Source organism: Anolis carolinensis, chromosome 6 (genome assembly GCF_035594765.1).
Source record: "Anolis carolinensis isolate JA03-04 chromosome 6, rAnoCar3.1.pri, whole genome shotgun sequence".
NCBI lineage: Eukaryota > Metazoa > Chordata > Lepidosauria > Squamata > Dactyloidae > Anolis > Anolis carolinensis.
This window is the reverse complement of record NC_085846.1, coordinates 83,340,245-83,358,139: the sequence shown is the minus strand read 5'-3', so window position 1 is coordinate 83,358,139 and position 17,895 is coordinate 83,340,245. Positions and strand designations below refer to the sequence as shown.

The 17,895-nt window shown below is 39.2% G+C and overlaps 1 protein-coding gene across 4 annotated transcripts in view; it reads right to left on the bottom strand.

The window, feature by feature from the left end:
* Positions 1 to 17,895, bottom strand: part of osbpl3 (oxysterol binding protein like 3) — a 148,946-nt gene that overhangs the window by 53,932 nt on the left and 77,119 nt on the right. For all 4 annotated transcript variants that reach the window (XM_008112667.3, XM_008112666.3, XM_008112668.3 and 1 more), the window contains exons 2-5: positions 14,368 to 14,597; positions 572 to 688; positions 364 to 417; positions 76 to 189 (exon numbers count right to left, since the gene is read on the bottom strand). In XM_008112667.3, the coding sequence (XP_008110874.1) occupies positions 76 to 189; positions 364 to 417; positions 572 to 688; positions 14,368 to 14,460 (378 nt within the window). In that variant the 5' untranslated portion in view covers positions 14,461 to 14,597. The remainder of the gene's footprint in view (positions 1 to 75; positions 190 to 363; positions 418 to 571; positions 689 to 14,367; positions 14,598 to 17,895) is intronic.

Below are 17,895 nucleotides of genomic sequence, written 5' to 3'. Positions count from 1 at the left end.
AGAAGCACACATCTAGGCTGAGTAAAGTATCTTACACTTAAAGGACATATCTCATTATTGTTTAAATATGATTACCTTTAAATGATAAATATGTTCTTCTGTATCCAAATCTATACATTTTGTTGATTTCTTCACAGACATCACTGAAAGCCCAACATCTATACATCCATGAAGCTTCCCCCTCTCTATCTGCAAAGAGATATTTAAAACAATTCAGAGAAAGGTCAGCAGAAGACACTGGACTGTTTCTTTCTACTGATATCCAGCTCAGGAACGATCACTTATTTCCTTCACTCAAAAACTGATATCATCATATGTTCATTTCTATGAAAGCATTTGGGAACATGCCTTCCAGGTACTTACATCAGCTGGGCTCTTTGCATACTTCAGAATTCCTCTATCCAGAAAAAAGCATCTCTGTAACACAAAGACAACACTGCGAGTCAAAACTATACAATATATTTTATATATTAAAGAACTGCCATTCTCGCTCAACAATGCCTTCTAAGATGGATGAAATGGCACAGATTTTAACAGCAACAAATGCCAGTATTGAACATTTACTTCTTACCTTGTGCCAGCCTTTCAGAGGCCATTTCCTTTTTTTCAGCAGGTAGCCTTCCTGTTTTTGTGGTTCCTGTGTGTAATTCATGGCTCCCCGCAGTCCTTCTACAATTTCCCAGCTGTCCTGTTTGGAGACAAGGTCCAAAATCTGGTGTTTTTTCCCTCTTTATTTGCAACACAAACCAACAGATTCAAAAGGAACATTTAAAAGGAAAGAAACACAGATCCAATCTTCCACACTCTTAATAATCTGAAGTATTTGGATTTCAATTTTCATGAAATCTCTTAAATTCAGTGGAGAGCTTTAATCAAAGTGGGCTGTGAGTCAAGCCATTATTTTGTGTGAGAAACAGAAGAGTGCAGATACAGAAAGAATCAGACTGATACAGACCGACTCTCAGATGTGTTTTTGATATAACAGCTGCATTCCGAGGTAATAGTTAGTCAGAACCTGTTACAATTCTGATCTATTAACAATTAACCAGTATATCCTGATGCATACAGTCCAACACGTCCAATGCAAGTAGGGACAACTGAAGCCAAGAACAAATTGTGGCTTAGGTCTCACCTTATCAGAGACAAACCAGGCTGGATTTGGATGTCACACCATTCCTACCTTATTCCCAAATATTAACTTACTGTTGCAGCTGGATGCATCAACAGCTACATTTGAATGTAACAGTAAACTTTGATTTAATGAATTCATGGTGGACAATGAGTAAACTATGAAAACAAGTTTATCCTTTTCAAAAACTCTTAACTATAGTTTAGGAAAATGTTAAAGCAATAAGGTGAAAGTAACCTCAGAATTTGATGCTGCCCCACCCATCTCTTCCGGGTTTGCCTCTAAGAGCATTTCTGTTTTCAGTTACATCCAAACACTATGTCAGGACTTGGAACACTACCCCATAAATGCAATTCATTGTATTATTCATTATTTGAAACAGTAGATGTGTTACCGTCATTATTTTGCTTGTTTCATCAATAGTATCTAATTACACCAAATGGCGTGTTTTAATTTTAGCTGGCTATCCTTTTTGAGAGAGGCTAGAAACGACCCCCCCCTTGGAACCCAATGGGGACTACATCTGGCTTATCTGGTTCCAGAAAAGTAACTTCTCCTTTGTAGTCTTTCTTTAAATAAACATTCATCTGCATATACTATTTTTAGAAATTTGCTGTCACATTCATAAGTTTCTCTTTCATGGATCTGATTATTCACAAGCTTTTCGCTTCATCCTAACAAGGTCCCCCTCCTTGCCTCCCTGATCTCAATCTCCTGTCCTTTCCACAGATCCAGTCAGATTGTAAACCTTTTCTAGTCATTCAGTCTGTAAGGTACAGTTGGAAGGAGATTCAGAGAAGACTATAATCTCAATACGTACTTAAACTAGAAGGGTGGGATAATGAATGAAAGAAAAAGCACAACAAATGAGCTGTGTCTAAGACAGAATCAGCCATAAAGGAATTGCAAAGAATGTTGTATCATTGGAATCTTAAGTTAACTGGGAGAAATTAAAGGACAGCATGCTCTGCGGTCAGACACACATTTTTGGCTCTTTTTGGCTTTCATCAAACCTACTCTTTTTGAAATAAGAAGTAGAAATTCAGGTTCCAGAAGTCATTTTCAGGTGATTTGCAAGTGACCAAAGCACATATACCTTATTAGGAGGTTCAAAAAGGAAAACAGCACAGAATTAGCTTTGTAAGGATACGGATATAGTATATGTAAATTGAGCTGATGAAAATGTTTTTCATGATTATATCTAACTATAGGGATTTCATTTATATTTTTATAGACAGCACAAACATTTTGTAAACAAGTCACGGTGGTGTCTTCAACTCTAAGATTGTCACCCGTGTGAAGGAAGACAGGATATAGAAAATAATATGAAAGTGGAACATCACGTGAAGTAAGGCTATAATGGTTCAGGAATTTTTTTGCTGAACAAGCATTTGACAAAGAAGCACAAGTACATGCAAAGAGAAAGAAGGAGAAATGCAGAAATAGGACTAAATTTGAGAACTGAAAGATTTCACTCACACAAATTAGAAAAACTCAGTTAATGAAAAGATGCACTAAACCCCCCGCTAACACTTTACTTGGCTTATCTCAGCACCAGCTGCTATCAATATGTATCCTTTGCCTCTCACTTAAACATGTCTTTGCCAAGTGAAAGACAAAACTGCAGAGATGAAAGACAGATGGAAGCACAATGGACTCTTCAGAATCACTTCATTGTCACCAGGAATGCTGTAATATATGATTTTAGTTCTTCCTTGCCAAATAAATTTGGTCAGAAAGCATTCCCAATGGTAACAGCTGTATTATTAGCAAGGCCACGTGGCATGCTGGGGGATACAGTCCAAAAAGCAACTTTTCCAAATTGAGTTTTTTCCCCTTTAATTCTCTAGAATAGATCCTCTAGAAAAAAGTGAGAAAAGTTGGGGCTGTTTCAAAATAATATAGGCAGGTTTCTTCCAAATGTTTTCCAAGACCAGTTGGAAATACCGATAAGACCAATACATAGAAAATAGTAGCTTTAAACAGTAGAATGATTTTGCCTCATAAAACAGTTATTAGATAATTGCTTCTCATTTTACATGTTATAGTCCGGTTCAGAGAACAGAACGCATATGCAAAAACGTCCACTGAGAACCATTTCTGTTCACTGAAATTATTGCTTTCCTCAGTGAAATCCACAGAAGGGCTATTTTGCTGGAGAAAGTGGCAATATGAATGCATATGTAATATTCACAATGGGCAGCAGGGTGTGAATATCTGGTATTTGTAACAGCACAAAAACAAAAGAGCAACAAAATGGGCAGGTGCATATGGGTTGCAAATCCCAGTAACCCTTACCATTGTCCAATGTTAGCTATGGCAGATGAGACTAGTAAGCTCCCAACATCTGAGCAGCTAAAAGTTATCTGGATGGGTTGGACTGCAGATCCCAGAATTCTCTACCAATGCTGTTCTATGCAGTCTGGGAGTTTGGAGGTTACATCTGATGTGGCAAATTGAACATGCTTACTTAGGTAGCATGTTTTGGTCTTTAACTACTATGTGGAGAAAGAACAAGAGCAACTTTAAGAGCGCTGAAACTGTAGTATCATGTCTGTAAAATGAAGACTGTAGAATACTTTAAGAGTGGAGGCCCTCTTTACCACCCATTTTTCAAAAACTGGCCTCACTTTGCTTTGCTTAACAATGTTATGTGGATCTGTCTGGTTCCTACCTCAAAGAGCAGAACATTTTCCAAACAGGCAAGACTGATTCATGACCAGACATGTGGCTCTTGGATCACATTTCTGATTTTGATCATAGTGAAAAAATGCATGCCGTGCAAATACAGGTGATCTATTAATAAGTACTAATGCTTTCTTTATTCACAACCATCCTTACTGTATCTCATCCAGAAAGCAGTTTTATAGCATTCACTGTATGTAGCTAAAGTCAATTGATCCAAACCCAATTTAGAAATAAAGAACTTGAACAACAGACTGATCAGACACAGAACAGATTTTTTGGTCACAGTATATGCCCCACTAAGATGAAATGTTGAAATAAATGAGATTTGTACATATGATACTAGCAATCTTTATTATGATTTCTGGTCCCTTTTAGTGATGTGTTTCATTGTTTTTGGCAAAGGGATAAGCTGCCATCTCACTGCAGGCAGTCCCCAAGTTACGAACAAGATAGCAGGTACATTTTTTTCAGTGTAGCTCCAGCCAAGTGTGTGTTTGTGTGTGTGAGTATAAGCCATAGTGGCGTAATGGCCACATGACCCAGGAGGCACCTACGGACAACGCTGGCTTTTCAGCTTAGAAATGGAGATGAGCACCACCCCCCCGTAGTCGGACTCTACTAGATTTAATGTCAAGGGGAAGCCTTTACCATGTATATACATATATATACACACACATACATACATAACTAGCTTTGGATAGCATAGGGAAGGGTTAACACCCCTGTAGTATTTTTGTGTGTGTCTGTGCCCCTGTTCAGAAGATTTCATCTCACTTTCTGTCCCTGTGACAATTGAATTTTGAAAAAAAATGGCTTATTGTGGAAAGAAGGATTGGTGAGAAAGCTTCAGTGGAGACCCCTTTTCCCCACGATAACTCTTTCAGGAGTGAATTTCCCTTCCTAGGGGTAGATTCTCTTATTGCCTGTTGTCTCCCCCTCTTCTTAACTATGAGTCATTTTTAAATCTGATGCTTGTAACTCAGGGAATGCCTGGATTCAGATACAGGATCATGCTCTCACAATCAAGAGAAATTTACCCTAATTGAAGTGGTCATGAAGTCAAAACATTATCACTAAGTCTTTTTTTAAAAATCTAAACATGAATATAGCAGAGCAACATTCTCAAATGGCAATAATTAGGAGGCTGAGTGAGATCCTAGTCATTTATATTAGGCGGTTCAATGAGTACATGGTGCCTTTGTTAATGCCATTTTATTTCTGCCTGAACAATACTCACTTTGTAATATGTAATTTATGAACTGGGTGGTTGTAGTTTATGTTCCACAAACATCTCAAGTACAACAGAGTGCCAATCTGCAAAGGCATTTGAAGTTAGCAGACAGTGCTCAAAAATACCTGTTATCAAAAGAAATAGTCTGTGTATGCCAACATTATAAAAAGACTAAAGAAATGCTGAAACATTCCTACATCCTCTATTTCTCAACTTCATAATCTCTTTATGTTTAATCTTGCATTAACCACAGGCCTCTCTCTCATTTTGCCAAACATATATGATTTATTAAGAGACAAAAGAACAGATTTGTTATGGAAAACTCCATTACAGCAACTCCAAAATGTCAGGCCAGTATAAGCAAGTGGAATTACTGCTATATAGTTATTTTGGAAGACATGCTTAAGAATCCAATAGAAGTTTGGCATCCACTTGCAGCTCAGTCCTTGACAACTAAGCCCCATCAAGTTAAATGGAGCTTACATTCAAGCACATATCCATAGGATCACAGCTTCAATATTTTACATTAATTCAGTACAGGATGGAGAGCAATTTCTCTCCAAATATTGTTGAATTACAACTTTTGTCAATTAGCCAGCAATAGCCAATACAGACAGAGTAACAGACCAAACGTACTTTGGACTGGATTTTGGGATACCTTTGCATATACTTACATAATAAGATACTTTGGAGATGAGACTCAAGTCTCAACATGAAATTCATTTATATTTCCTAGATACGTTATACACATAGCCTTACACATAACTAATTCTGTGCACAAAATAATGTTTGTTATGGAACCATCAGGAGCTTTGAGCCTCCTCTGAGAAAGTGGAATATAAATCTTATATATATATATAGTGTCACTATCTCAGCTAGCCATGTGGACAGTTTTGGATATTTGAGTATTTTAGATTTTGGAATTTTGGATAAGGGATGCCAAACCTTTAAGGAGTGCTACTGGGGATGTCTGACACCTGGAGAACCACATGTCCTGGAACTGGGACACATTCTTCTGGAGATTTAGAGTAGGTTGGCGCAGCATCCTGTTCCTTCAATTGTCAATATATAGAATTATAGTCCCCACATTCAAAGCTGGAGAACATGTGGAATCTGGGGACTATAATTCTGTATACCAGGCATTGAAGGAACAGGATTCTGCACCAGCCTACTCTAAATCTCTAGAACAATTTGTTCCAGTTCCAGATACTCCCAGCAAGTACAGTCAGGTAGAGAGTGCTTTGTAGAGAAAGGCTGGGCTAAAAAAAAAAATTAATGGTGAATAGGTCAACGCCAGTGTCTTAGGCTTAAAGTTTCATGTACAGGCAGTCCCAGAGTTACAAATGCATAACAAACCTACAGAACCTAACTTGGGCATTGTCTGTACTGATACATTAGTCCACTGAACACCAACTGCTGTGAGCCAACCACTGGCCCACCTAAACGGGCCATTGCTGCATACAAACAACCCTGGATTCTGCCATGATGTTTTCTCCATTGCTTTTCCTAAAATCGCAAAGGTGCCGAATGAGCTTTCCAGACCTCTGCAACCACTGCTACAGTGATGAAAAAAGACACATCCTGTGGTAAAAGCACTGGCTCTTGTGAACTGTGGGGCCATGTCTGAATCCAAGCTATTCAACCCCCCCCCCAAAGTCAGGGTTACTTTGAAACATCTCCCCCTTTTCCTAATGGGGTACATTTGAGGTGATCGGGTTTACCCCATGTTAGGGATTGTCTGGATGCCCAGGAGAGACTTCCGGTCAAACCCAGGGTATGTGGCCATATCCTCCTAAGGAGCGCCTCCTACCACATAAGTTATGTGGACCAAATGAAATTTGTACTTATCAGGCAAGGTAATTATGGCTTTGTGATTTATTGCTGAATGCCTGATATAATGCTGTTAAACTGGCATTATATGTACTCTAATACACTCGACAACTCAATTTTCCACTACAGAGTGTACTAGAAATGCTCGGCTCTATTTTATTTTAGGAGAAAAGAATGAAAAATGAGCCTAAATAGACCTGATCCGTGTTCTTACAGTTCCTTGAACAGAGCAGATGCCAGTGCCAGACTTTTATCTAAAATAAAATGCTGTTGGACATTGTGGATATTTCCAAGTGCCAAAAATAGAAAGCTGATTTGTGGAGGAGGATAGGGTTTTTGCATCAGCAGCATCAACTAAGCCATTTGTTATGGTTCATAAAATTGGCACAAACCATTATAAATTTCCTTTTTCTTTTTTTACTCCCACCAGAGCACTTACTACATTGTCCCTCTTGCATTACACTTGATTTTAAGAGATTCTTAATAATGTACTGCTCTGTCATTGATATATATACTGTACCATTTGTTTATGACTTCAGCCTTGCTTAGAGTATGGCCCATTGAATTCAGTGGGCCTTTTGAATAAACTTAAATAGAAGTGGGCTGCTATTCTGTCTTTTGTAGCTCAGCTGTAAAGTGCAAAGAAATTACGTAGCTGAAATGGGTTCCTATGCCCAACAGCAAAACAGTTCTGAAATTAAAATAATCAAGACACTCATTCTCTTAGCATTTATGATGGGAAAATGGCAAAATCTGTCCTGATCTCAATATTATCAATATATTAGTTAAGTGTAAATAGAAGAAGAGCACAGTTACACCTTGTTTTTCTAGAAATCGGAGCAATGAGAAAAAAGCTCTCAAATAAGATTCTTCAACTATACCTGCAATTATGGTTACCAGAATGAAAACTGAAGAGGGTTCATGTATATTTAATAGTTGTATAGAAGAGGGGATTTCAGCACTTCTTACCTGGTTATGTGACAAGCAACCGCCAGGTATTCCCTCTTCTAAATAACCATTGAAGATACAGCATCCAATCTGTTAATCTTATCAATAATCCCTTCATTGTACATAAATACAGTGGGACTATGACCTTAAGATAACAAACAACCCACATCATAGGTAGACCAAAGGTATGTGTTTGATTTGAGAAAGGAGGGAAATGTGCTATTGAACTACAATTCTTTAAAGTACTTTTAGGAAACATTCCTTTCTTTAAACAGCCTCTCTTTACCATGCCGATTCCACATGATTTTGCACTCAGCACAAGGAAAATTCCCAGCTATATTTATTACATTCAGGTGTTTGAGTTTTCTCTTTGTTGCCTGTGAGATCTGGAGACCCACTGGCTGGCCTTTGGCAAGTGTAACTCTCTCATGTTTAGAGGAAAAGCAATAGTAAATCTTCTCCAAATAAATCTTGCTGAAAAAGGCCTGAGTGGATTATAATTAATCAGAATCAACTTGAGGAATATAATAACAATGAAAAATGCAAAACTGAACGGTCACAACGGACACGATCCCAGTGAGAACTTGTGACATTTGCACCCACCCACCCACACACACACCAAAGCCCAAATGTTCTATGGGAGTATGCGGGCCAAAGTTTTGGACCCCCAGGCTATTTTTGGACCAGGAGAGTCCTCTACTGTTTAACAGGAGGTCAATATCTGGACTTAATATAGTCCAGGGAGACCCAGAAGTATGGCCAAATATCCCAACATCTCCTAGGCTGGATCTACACTGCCATATAATCCAGATTATCCAATCAGATAATCCACATTATCTTCTTTGAATTGGATTATATGATTCTACACTATCATATATCCAGTTCAAAGCATAATCTAGATTTTAGATGACGGTGTAGATCCAGCCCTAGAGGATTCGGGGATAAAAATTATGTTCAATTTTTTTTGACCTCCAGTTCCTTGGAAATGAGTGGGGACATGGAGTCTGTGAACTGCATTTTGATTTCTCCTGAAGCTGATACGGAAGCCTATATAACACTTTTCTACACATACACGTTATAGGTGTAAAATTGTGGAAGGGTAGAGCTGTAGAGACAAAACCAAATGGCACAGGTGCCAAGAACATAGCCGCTCCTGATATCTTGCTCTATTATTTAGGGAAACAAATCTTTTGAATAGATAATGAGCATAGAAAGAACATATACTGGCACATCATTAACAATCAACAAATGGCACCGACCATAATTTCAGAAAACCCACAGCTGAAGTTTTAGCTTCACTGTGTGTCTCTTCAAAACAAATGAATGCCAAATGTGCCATCATATTGTTAGATACAAAAAGCCCTGGGGACAAAATAGGGAAATTGAAGAATGGTAGCATTAACTATCATGTAATCGTGATCAAAGTTTATTTAATACTTTCAGTACTTATCATTTTTATGTAAGGGTTCTATAAAGGTTATTATTATATTTGCCTCACTTATTATATCAACCCCAATGGCGAAGTGTGTTAAAGCACTGAGCTGCTGAACTTGCAGATCGAAACATCCCAGGTTCAAACCCCAGGAGCAATGTGAGCAGCCGCTGTTAACTCCAGCTTCTGCCAACCTAGTAGTTCGAAAACATCCCAATGTGAGTAGATCAATAGGTACAGCTCCGGCGGGAAGGTAACGGTGCTCCATGTAGTCATGCCGGCCACATGACCTTGGCTTAGAAATGGAGATGAGCACCAACCCCCAGAGTCGGACACGACTGGACTTAACATCAGGGGAAACCTTTACCTTTACCTATAAAGCATGGAACCCACAAAAAGTGTCATACATTCCCCTCATTGATAAATCACAACTGTTCTTTCGTACTTTTATTTAGTTAATGGCCTTTTAGGCTTCCTTCATGTGAACAGGAGTTCATTTTTTGAATAAGAATAATTATATATCACAGGAGAGGGGAGGGATCAGGATTTTAGAGGTGCTTAGGTGGGGCATGGTCAAAAAAGTCTGGGAACCACTGATCTGGATGTATTTTGTCCCTAGTTGTACCGGTCCGAATACCAGAAATGAGCACCTCTGAAAATATATACAAGATGTCTACCCACACAGCCCTTTGTACCCTGAAGCTGTTTAAACCATCTTCTAATCTGATTTACTTAATCTGATCAACTTCACAGACAGTGGGGAAAAGTGGGAAGTTGTTTCTGACTTGTCTGCCAGATAACAGAAAAAAAAGAAAATGTAGTCTATACTGGAAAGAAGTAGGGGTATTAAAGGTGGGGAACAACTTCAACAACTGAGAAGAAAATGAAAGGCACCATGCTTACTCTGAAATTAAGTGTTCTTGTTCAGATTCTAAATCATATGTATCGAATAATCTGTTCTGCTTTCAAAACTTGAGTATTTCTGAAAATTTCACTTTCCACTGTAATATGAAAAGTATATCCCAAAACAGTCTTCCATTCTGAAAAAAAGATGCTGTGGGCAAATAAAGGAATGATTTTGCTTTTGTGCCCTGTTTATTTTTTCCAATTTTTAAAGAGTAGCCAAAGCTTGAAGAACTAACTTTCTGGAAATTTTTTTGAAGTCTTCCGCTACCATAACCAGTGGCCAAGCTGGCTGGAGGATTCTGGGAGCTTTTTTTCATGCCAGAAAAACTGCAAGTCACTTCTGGTGTGAGAGAATTGGCTGTCTGCAAGGACGTTGCCCAGGGCACGTTCGGATGTTTTGATGTGGGAGGTTTCTCTCATGTCCCCGCGTGGAGCTGACAGACAGGAGCTCATTCATGTTCTCCCTGGGTCGGATTTGAACCATAGAATCATAGAATAGTAGAGTTGGAAGAGACCACATGGGCCATCTAGTCCAACCCCCTGCTAAGAAGCAGGAAATCGCATTCAAAGCACCCCCGACAGATGGCCATCCAGCCTCTGCTTAAAAGCCTCCAAGGAAGGAGCCTCCACCACAGCCCCGGGGAGAGAGTTCCACTGTCGAACAGCTCTCACAGTGAGGAAGTTCTTCCTGATGTTCAGGTGGAATCTCCTTTCCTGTATTTTGAAGCCATTGTTCCGTGTCCTAGTCTGCAGGGCAGCAGAAAACAAGCTTGCTCCCTCTTCCCTATGACTTCCCTTCACATATTTGTACATAGCTATCATGTCTCCTCTCAGCCTTCTCTTCTGCAGGCTAAACATGCCCAGCTCTTTAAGCCGCTCCTCATAGGGCTTGTTCTCCAGACCCTTAATCATTTTAGTCACCCTCCTCTGGACGCTTTCCAGCTTGTCAACATCTCCCTTCAACTGCGGTGCCCAAAATTGGACACAGTATTCCAGGTGTGGTCTGACCAAGGCAGAATAGAGGGGGAGCATAACTTCCCTGGATCTAGACGCTATTCCCCTATTGATGCAGGCCAGAATCCCGTTGGCTTTTTTAGCAGCCGCATCACATTGTTGGCTCATGTTTAACTTGTTGTCCACGAGGACTCCAAGGTCTTTTTCGCACACACTGCTGTCAAGCCAGGCGTCCCCCATTCTGTATCTTTGATTTCCATTTTTTCTGCCGAAGTGAAGTATCTTGCATTTGTCCCTGTTGAACTTCATTTTGTTAGTTTTGGCCCATCTCTCTAGTCTGTCAAGATCGTTTTGAATTCTGCTCCTGTCTTCTGGAGTGTTAGCTATCCCTCCCAGTTTTGTGTCGTCTGCAAACTTGATGATCGTGCCTTCTAACCCTTCGTCTAAGTCGTTAATAAAGATGTTGAACAGAACCGGGCCCAGGACGGAGCCCTGCGGCACTCCACTTGTCACTTCTTTCCATGATGAAGATGACGCATTGGTGAGCACCCTTTGGGTTCGTTCGCTTAGCCAATTACAGATCCACCTAACCGTAGTTTTGTCTAGCCCACATTTTACTAGTTTGTTTGCCAGAAGGTCGTGGGGGACTTTGTCGAAGGCCTTACTGAAATCCAGGTACACTACATCCACAGCATTCCCTGTATCGACCCAACTCGTAACTCTATCGAAAAAAGAGATCAGATTAGTCTGGCATGACTTGTTTTTGGTAAATCCGTGTTGACTATTAGCAATGACCGCATTTGTTTCTAAGTGTTCGCAGACCACTTCCTTAATGATCTTTTCCAGAATTTTGCCTGGTATTGATGTGAGGCTGACCGGACGGTAATTGTTTGGGTCGTTCTTTTTTCCCTTCTTGAAGATAGGGACCACATTCGCCCTCCTCCAATCTGCTGGGACTTCTCCCGTTCTCCAAGAACTCTCGAAGATAATTGCCAGTGGTTCTGAAATAACTTCCGCTAGTTCCTTCAGTACTCTCGGGTGTAGCTGATCTGGCCCTGGGGACTTGAATTCGTTTAGAGAGGCCAAGTGTTCCTGGACAACTTGTTTCCCTATTTGGGGTTGGATTTCCCCCAATCCTTCGTCCATTCCGTGTTGCTGAGGTTGAAGATGGCTTTCTTTTTCTGAGAAGACCGAGGCAAAGAAGGCATTAAGTAGTTCTGCCTTTTCCCTGTCCCCTGTCGCCATCACCCCATCTTCTCCTTGCAATGGCCCTATCGCCTCCTTTTTCTTCCTTTTTCTACCAACGTAAGCAAAAAAGCCTTATTTGTTGTTTTTTATGTCCCTGGCAAGCCTAACCCGACAACCTTCAGGTCAGCAATCCAACCTTCAAGTCAGCAGCCCTTGCCGGCATAAGGGTTTAACCCACTGTGCTATCGGGGGCTCCTTCTGGAAGCTAAAGATCAAAAGTTTCTATGATAACTCTGAGGTTGTTCTCCACACTTGCAGATTTCACTTTTGTGCATTTCATTATTCACAAATTTAATCAGTATGTTCTCTCTAGGAATCTCGACATCCTCCAGCACAACTCTAAAGTAAACGTCTGCTGGAAAATGACCACAGATTTGTACTGGAGGACCTAGTGATTCATAGAGACAGTACTTGTTGAGCCATTTGTAAGTCCTCCATCACGTTTCTATGGTCTACCTCCAGTGGAAGTTCATCACAGAGTTGCATTTGAAGACTTAGAAACAGTTGATAGCCTCCCATACAACTGCTAACCATGGCTGCTTTACATTGTTTATTGTACGGATAAGGCTGAACATACAGATATTAAAATACAGACATTTAAGAGTTGAGCACGCAAAGCCCTGAACTTGGATAGAGAAATGTGTCCTTTTTAATTTATCCCACTTTAAAAAAACAAAAAAAATCGAGTTCTTCCAACCTTAATATTAAGAAATTTGTTTATTGTGGTATATTCTTATAAAAAACTGAAAAGAAATCATCTCCCCTTTCTAAAGTAAACAACTTGGAAAGAAAGACTCCTGACCTCTCGTTTGCCCCTAATGTTCTCAAGCCATTGCACAGCATGATATCTACAGTATTAGCACATTTGCCAAATAAATGGATTAGTGAGAAGTAGGTGTCTATACTAAAAATACCTGGTGGTAAAACATTATTTCCTAGGAAGATCTTTTCAATCTACATATACATACTTGTCTCATTTTGTGGATCACTCTGAACATGGAAAACTGTATTCATCACACAACAAACCAGATCAGCCATGGTTCTTTTCCAAACACATAGAACCAAGATCCTATTTGCTCATAAATCAGGTGCTGCTTGGTTAATTACAAATATTATTAAAATTTTGGTTCTTAAAACCAAACAATAATATTGTTGAAATATCTGGCTATTTTAAAACATGTACATATTTTAAAATAAATGCTCCACCCAACTTATGGTAAATATTTAAAGATAACAAGATGGGGCAACAGTGGTTATATGAAGATGCTCCTGTAAAAGATTCACAGGCAATGATCATGCTTCTCTGAATAATAATCCTAATTTCCTTATGTGGTCTATTCAAAGACAAGCAGAGAATATACAATTAGGTTATGATTTTACAAATTAAGCACCAAAACATCATGTTAAACAACAAATTTGACATAAAAAGTAGTTCAATACGCAGTAATGCTATGTAGTAATTACTGTATTTACGAATTTAGCACCAAAATATCACGATGTATTGAAAACATTGACTACAAAAATGCGTTGGATAATCCAGAACGTTGGATAAGTGAGACTCTACTGTACATGGTATTTTCTAAACTGTATATATGGCCACCTTTTTAATCAAATAAGAGCACAGCAGTGAGCTATTTTTAAAAAATGAAATACCAACTATCTTTCCAGTAGAAATCCATTTAGGAATAAAATATCATTCCAGCAAATTGACAGGCGAGTGCAAGCTCAGTGAATACAAACCCTATATCTTTTAAAAGCCAAAAAGTACACTGGACAAATAATGAGAAGGAAACTCACATCCCAAATCTCACATGTATCTATTCAATCCACATAAGATCATGTGAATTAATTGTAGGAATAAAAAAATGAAAAAAGGCAAACAGGTCACAGGCATAAAGTAAGATGCCTATAAGATATTGCTGGTTCATAGTTCCCGCAAATTGGTATGCTTAAGTAATTTACTGGTGGGAAAAGCTAAGATTAGCAAATGGTTGTATTTACCTGTCTACTTCCCTGCTTAGAAGAACTGCTGCTGGTACTTCTTGAAGGTGATAAAACTTTCTGAGAGACTCCAAGATTCTTTTCTTCAGTCATGATTTTGGAAAGAGTTTCTTTGGAATTAATCTGATTGCAAAACCATCAAAGGAACAGGAAGACGCGGATCAGGAAGGCAAAAGTCATTGTGTTCCCAAATGCATTCTAGTAGCATTCTTGGTGCTCAAGGGAAAATCCTAAGGGAGAGAGGAGATGCAAAAGATGAAAATCGGACTTAGATCACAGTGATTCTAAAAACATTCCAGAACTCATGCCTTCAGCAATTTCACAACACTACTACCAGCTTTGCTAAACAACATCCAAGGAGCAGAGAAGGTGGTTTCCAAACAACAAGAAGCAAAATTTACATGAAGCATCATGTGATGAAATAACCAATGGGTATTAATATGGTGACCGTCCCTGTGCAAATTTTAAAATAAATTGCCAGCCCCCATTAGCTAGCTTGAGATGCACTTATCTTTAAAGTAGATCAATTTAAATCAACGAAGCTTAAACTAGTCATCACTTGAGTCATATTAATTTCAATGGCCTACACTAAGTCTAGGTCCATCAGTTTAACTAATACAGAAAATGTAAGGCTGCCTTAAAAGTTTATTAAATTTGAACCGGAGACTTCCTGACTCACATCTTTAACCAATACATGTAACCAAACATTTAAGGATGCTTTAGGCATAAGACACCTTCAAGACCTTTGGCTGGGGCAATTGCCTGGGACCCAAAATCAATAAACAGAACACAAGTATCACTATATTAGCCATAGGAGAAGAAATCCAAAATTAGAAATTGCTCTAAAATGCATTAGTAAACTGTACATTCTAATTGAGTATGAAATTATGGGGAATTCAAATTAATATTAAGGCCACAGAACTCTTAGTCTCAATATGTTGCTGTACTTCCAAATTTTCGGAAGATGGGGTGATGATTACTTTTGCTTCCCAGCTATCACTCTGCACAGATTTGATTTGCTTAGGTTAAAATTTCTCAGATATAATTGTTTATACTTTCATTCAATTATTCCAGAATGACTTAAAAGCGTTGGCTGTATTAAACCTAGCAATTCAGTTTACCTATTCCAAAGATAAATGCATAAAACACAGATCTATGATTTGAAGAATGAGGTGAAGATACTGAAAAAAGGAATTTGGAATTAAAGAAAATCAATTTAGCAAAAGTACTCAATCTCTCCAAGTAACTAAAATAAAAACAACATTGCTGCTGCTATGCAACATTTCACAGATGATAACAGGAACACGGGTGGTCAAACAACATTAAAGAGTGATCAACATGACAAATTTTATTAATAACGTAGGACACTCAAACTAGGAAAGGCTGTATCAGATTGCTTTTGCCTGAACCTACTGAGAAGAGCAAGACTTTGACCCTGCTCTCCTCCCTGATGAGTTACTCAAGTGCAAATTACATTTTGAAAACTTGCATCAACTGAAGTAAATAAATACAAAGGGGGGAAATGAGGAGAAAGATAGAAATTGGGACATTTTAAAGGCAGTTGAAAAAGTAGGAGACCAAAAGATTAATTGGGATTGTCCCTGCCAAATCCAGATAGTTGCAGGGTATGTGGTACATGATACCTGCAGACAGACATTGAAGCAGACAGCTGTTGTGTCTGGTAGAAATGAATTGGTGGCAGACAAGGTTGCAGTCTGCATAAGCAATCTTGCTGGGAGCCCTCTTTCTCCTTCCCAAGACAATCCATAATGTGAACTATAGTAATCACAACAGACAGACACAGCTTTCTCTCTGAAAAGTAATCACTGTAATGGATTCTTTGCACTGCACTAAGGCTGACAGGTAACTCTTTCCATAAGCACAAGGGGAAAAGAATCATTGTTGTTTATTGGGTAAAAATGTGATACTCATACATTATCAAAAAAGTGATTAGAGTTTTACATAGTCAACTTATATAAGATGCAGTTAAGGACCCAGAATGAGGCTCTAGGATGGTGAACATGTCCTCTTGGACTCATGTACTGTGCCATGCAATTCCTATACCTCATCAACAGCCATTTTCAATATATTAAATCCAATTATAAAAATACTATATACTAGCGGTCTCATTCACGAGATTAAGAGTTTGCTTTTTAAATAATTTAATGTTCTTTGTATTTTTCCGAATGGGTAAGAAGAGTGTGTTTTAATAATTTGTGGGCTGCTCCCCAGGTGACTCCAGTATACATTACATGCACCTGTACAGCAAATGATAGCATTAGACTGCATTGTAGACACTAGTCTATGCAGCACAAAAGCTGTTGCTATGTTTTTATTCACACCTGTTACGAGTGGGAACACATGCTTTGTTCCAAGGAATCCAAACTTATAGCCTTTATTTTTCCATTTAGTAACAAGTTGAGTTGTTCACTGGAAGCAAACCTGGGATAAAATTCTGACACAAATAAATGAAGGGGGATGAGTGTACTACAGGCCAAATATGCTCTAAGGCGTTCCCAACCTGTGGTCCATGGACCTCCAGGGGTCCTCAAGAACTAAAATATGCTCTGCAGCCTCATCGTTAAACCACCATTGCAACAAGAGCAACTGGTCTTGCGAAACCCTCTTATAGTGCCGAGGCAACGGGGATGTCAGGAGGAAAGAGGTTGACTACCCATGAAAGGCACGACAACAAGCCTCCTGACTGTTACTTCTCCTCTTCCTTCCTCCCCCTGAGCAGAGCCGTTCCATGTGGCACCTGGAAGCTCTAGATTATTAAATATGTTTCTGTGGCCAAGCAGATGGCAGCTACTGGATGGCATATGTTCTGTATCAGAAACCAGAGCTGATGTGGTTTATCCAATGCAATTTTCTTAATTAGCACCCCAAATAACGAAAGTAAATCTAAAGTTGACCAAAAACTGATTCGTAACCCTTTTGGTAATAATGTTGTGGAGTGACCCCTGGTCAAAGTGGTCCTGTCCTGTTTTGTCTTTCATGAACAGCCTTAAGACACTGTGGTAAGTAAATGAAAACTGCTTTACTTCAGCAAAACATAAAGTACAGCACACTCAGTGGAATAATACAAAAAGAAGCAAGGAAGTATTAGGGCAAACGCAGTTCTTAGTCTCTGATACAGTCCCAAATCAAATAGCAGTCTTCAGACAAAGAAACAGCAATACATCCAGATGCAGACTCGGAGCAGGCACACGGGGAGCGAAGGCATTAGAATCAGTTTGTTGCCAGCAAGAGCTGGCTGCACCTGCTTCTGCTTTATAGCTCTGAGTCCCCTCACAGCTGCTAGGGCAGTTCCTAATTACTCAGCTGCATTTCTGGCAGCTATTCTAGCTGAACAACATCTCTGATCTGTTTCCTTTCGCCTCTCCTGAAAAGTGGGAACTTGCAAAGTCTCTTCCTCAGATTCCAACTCACCCTCAGATTCATGAACACTTTCCTGCTCCCCTTCCTCTTCTGAAGAAGAGGAATACCTAACAGGTCCCTGGTGAAAAAAAAGTTGGAAACCACTGC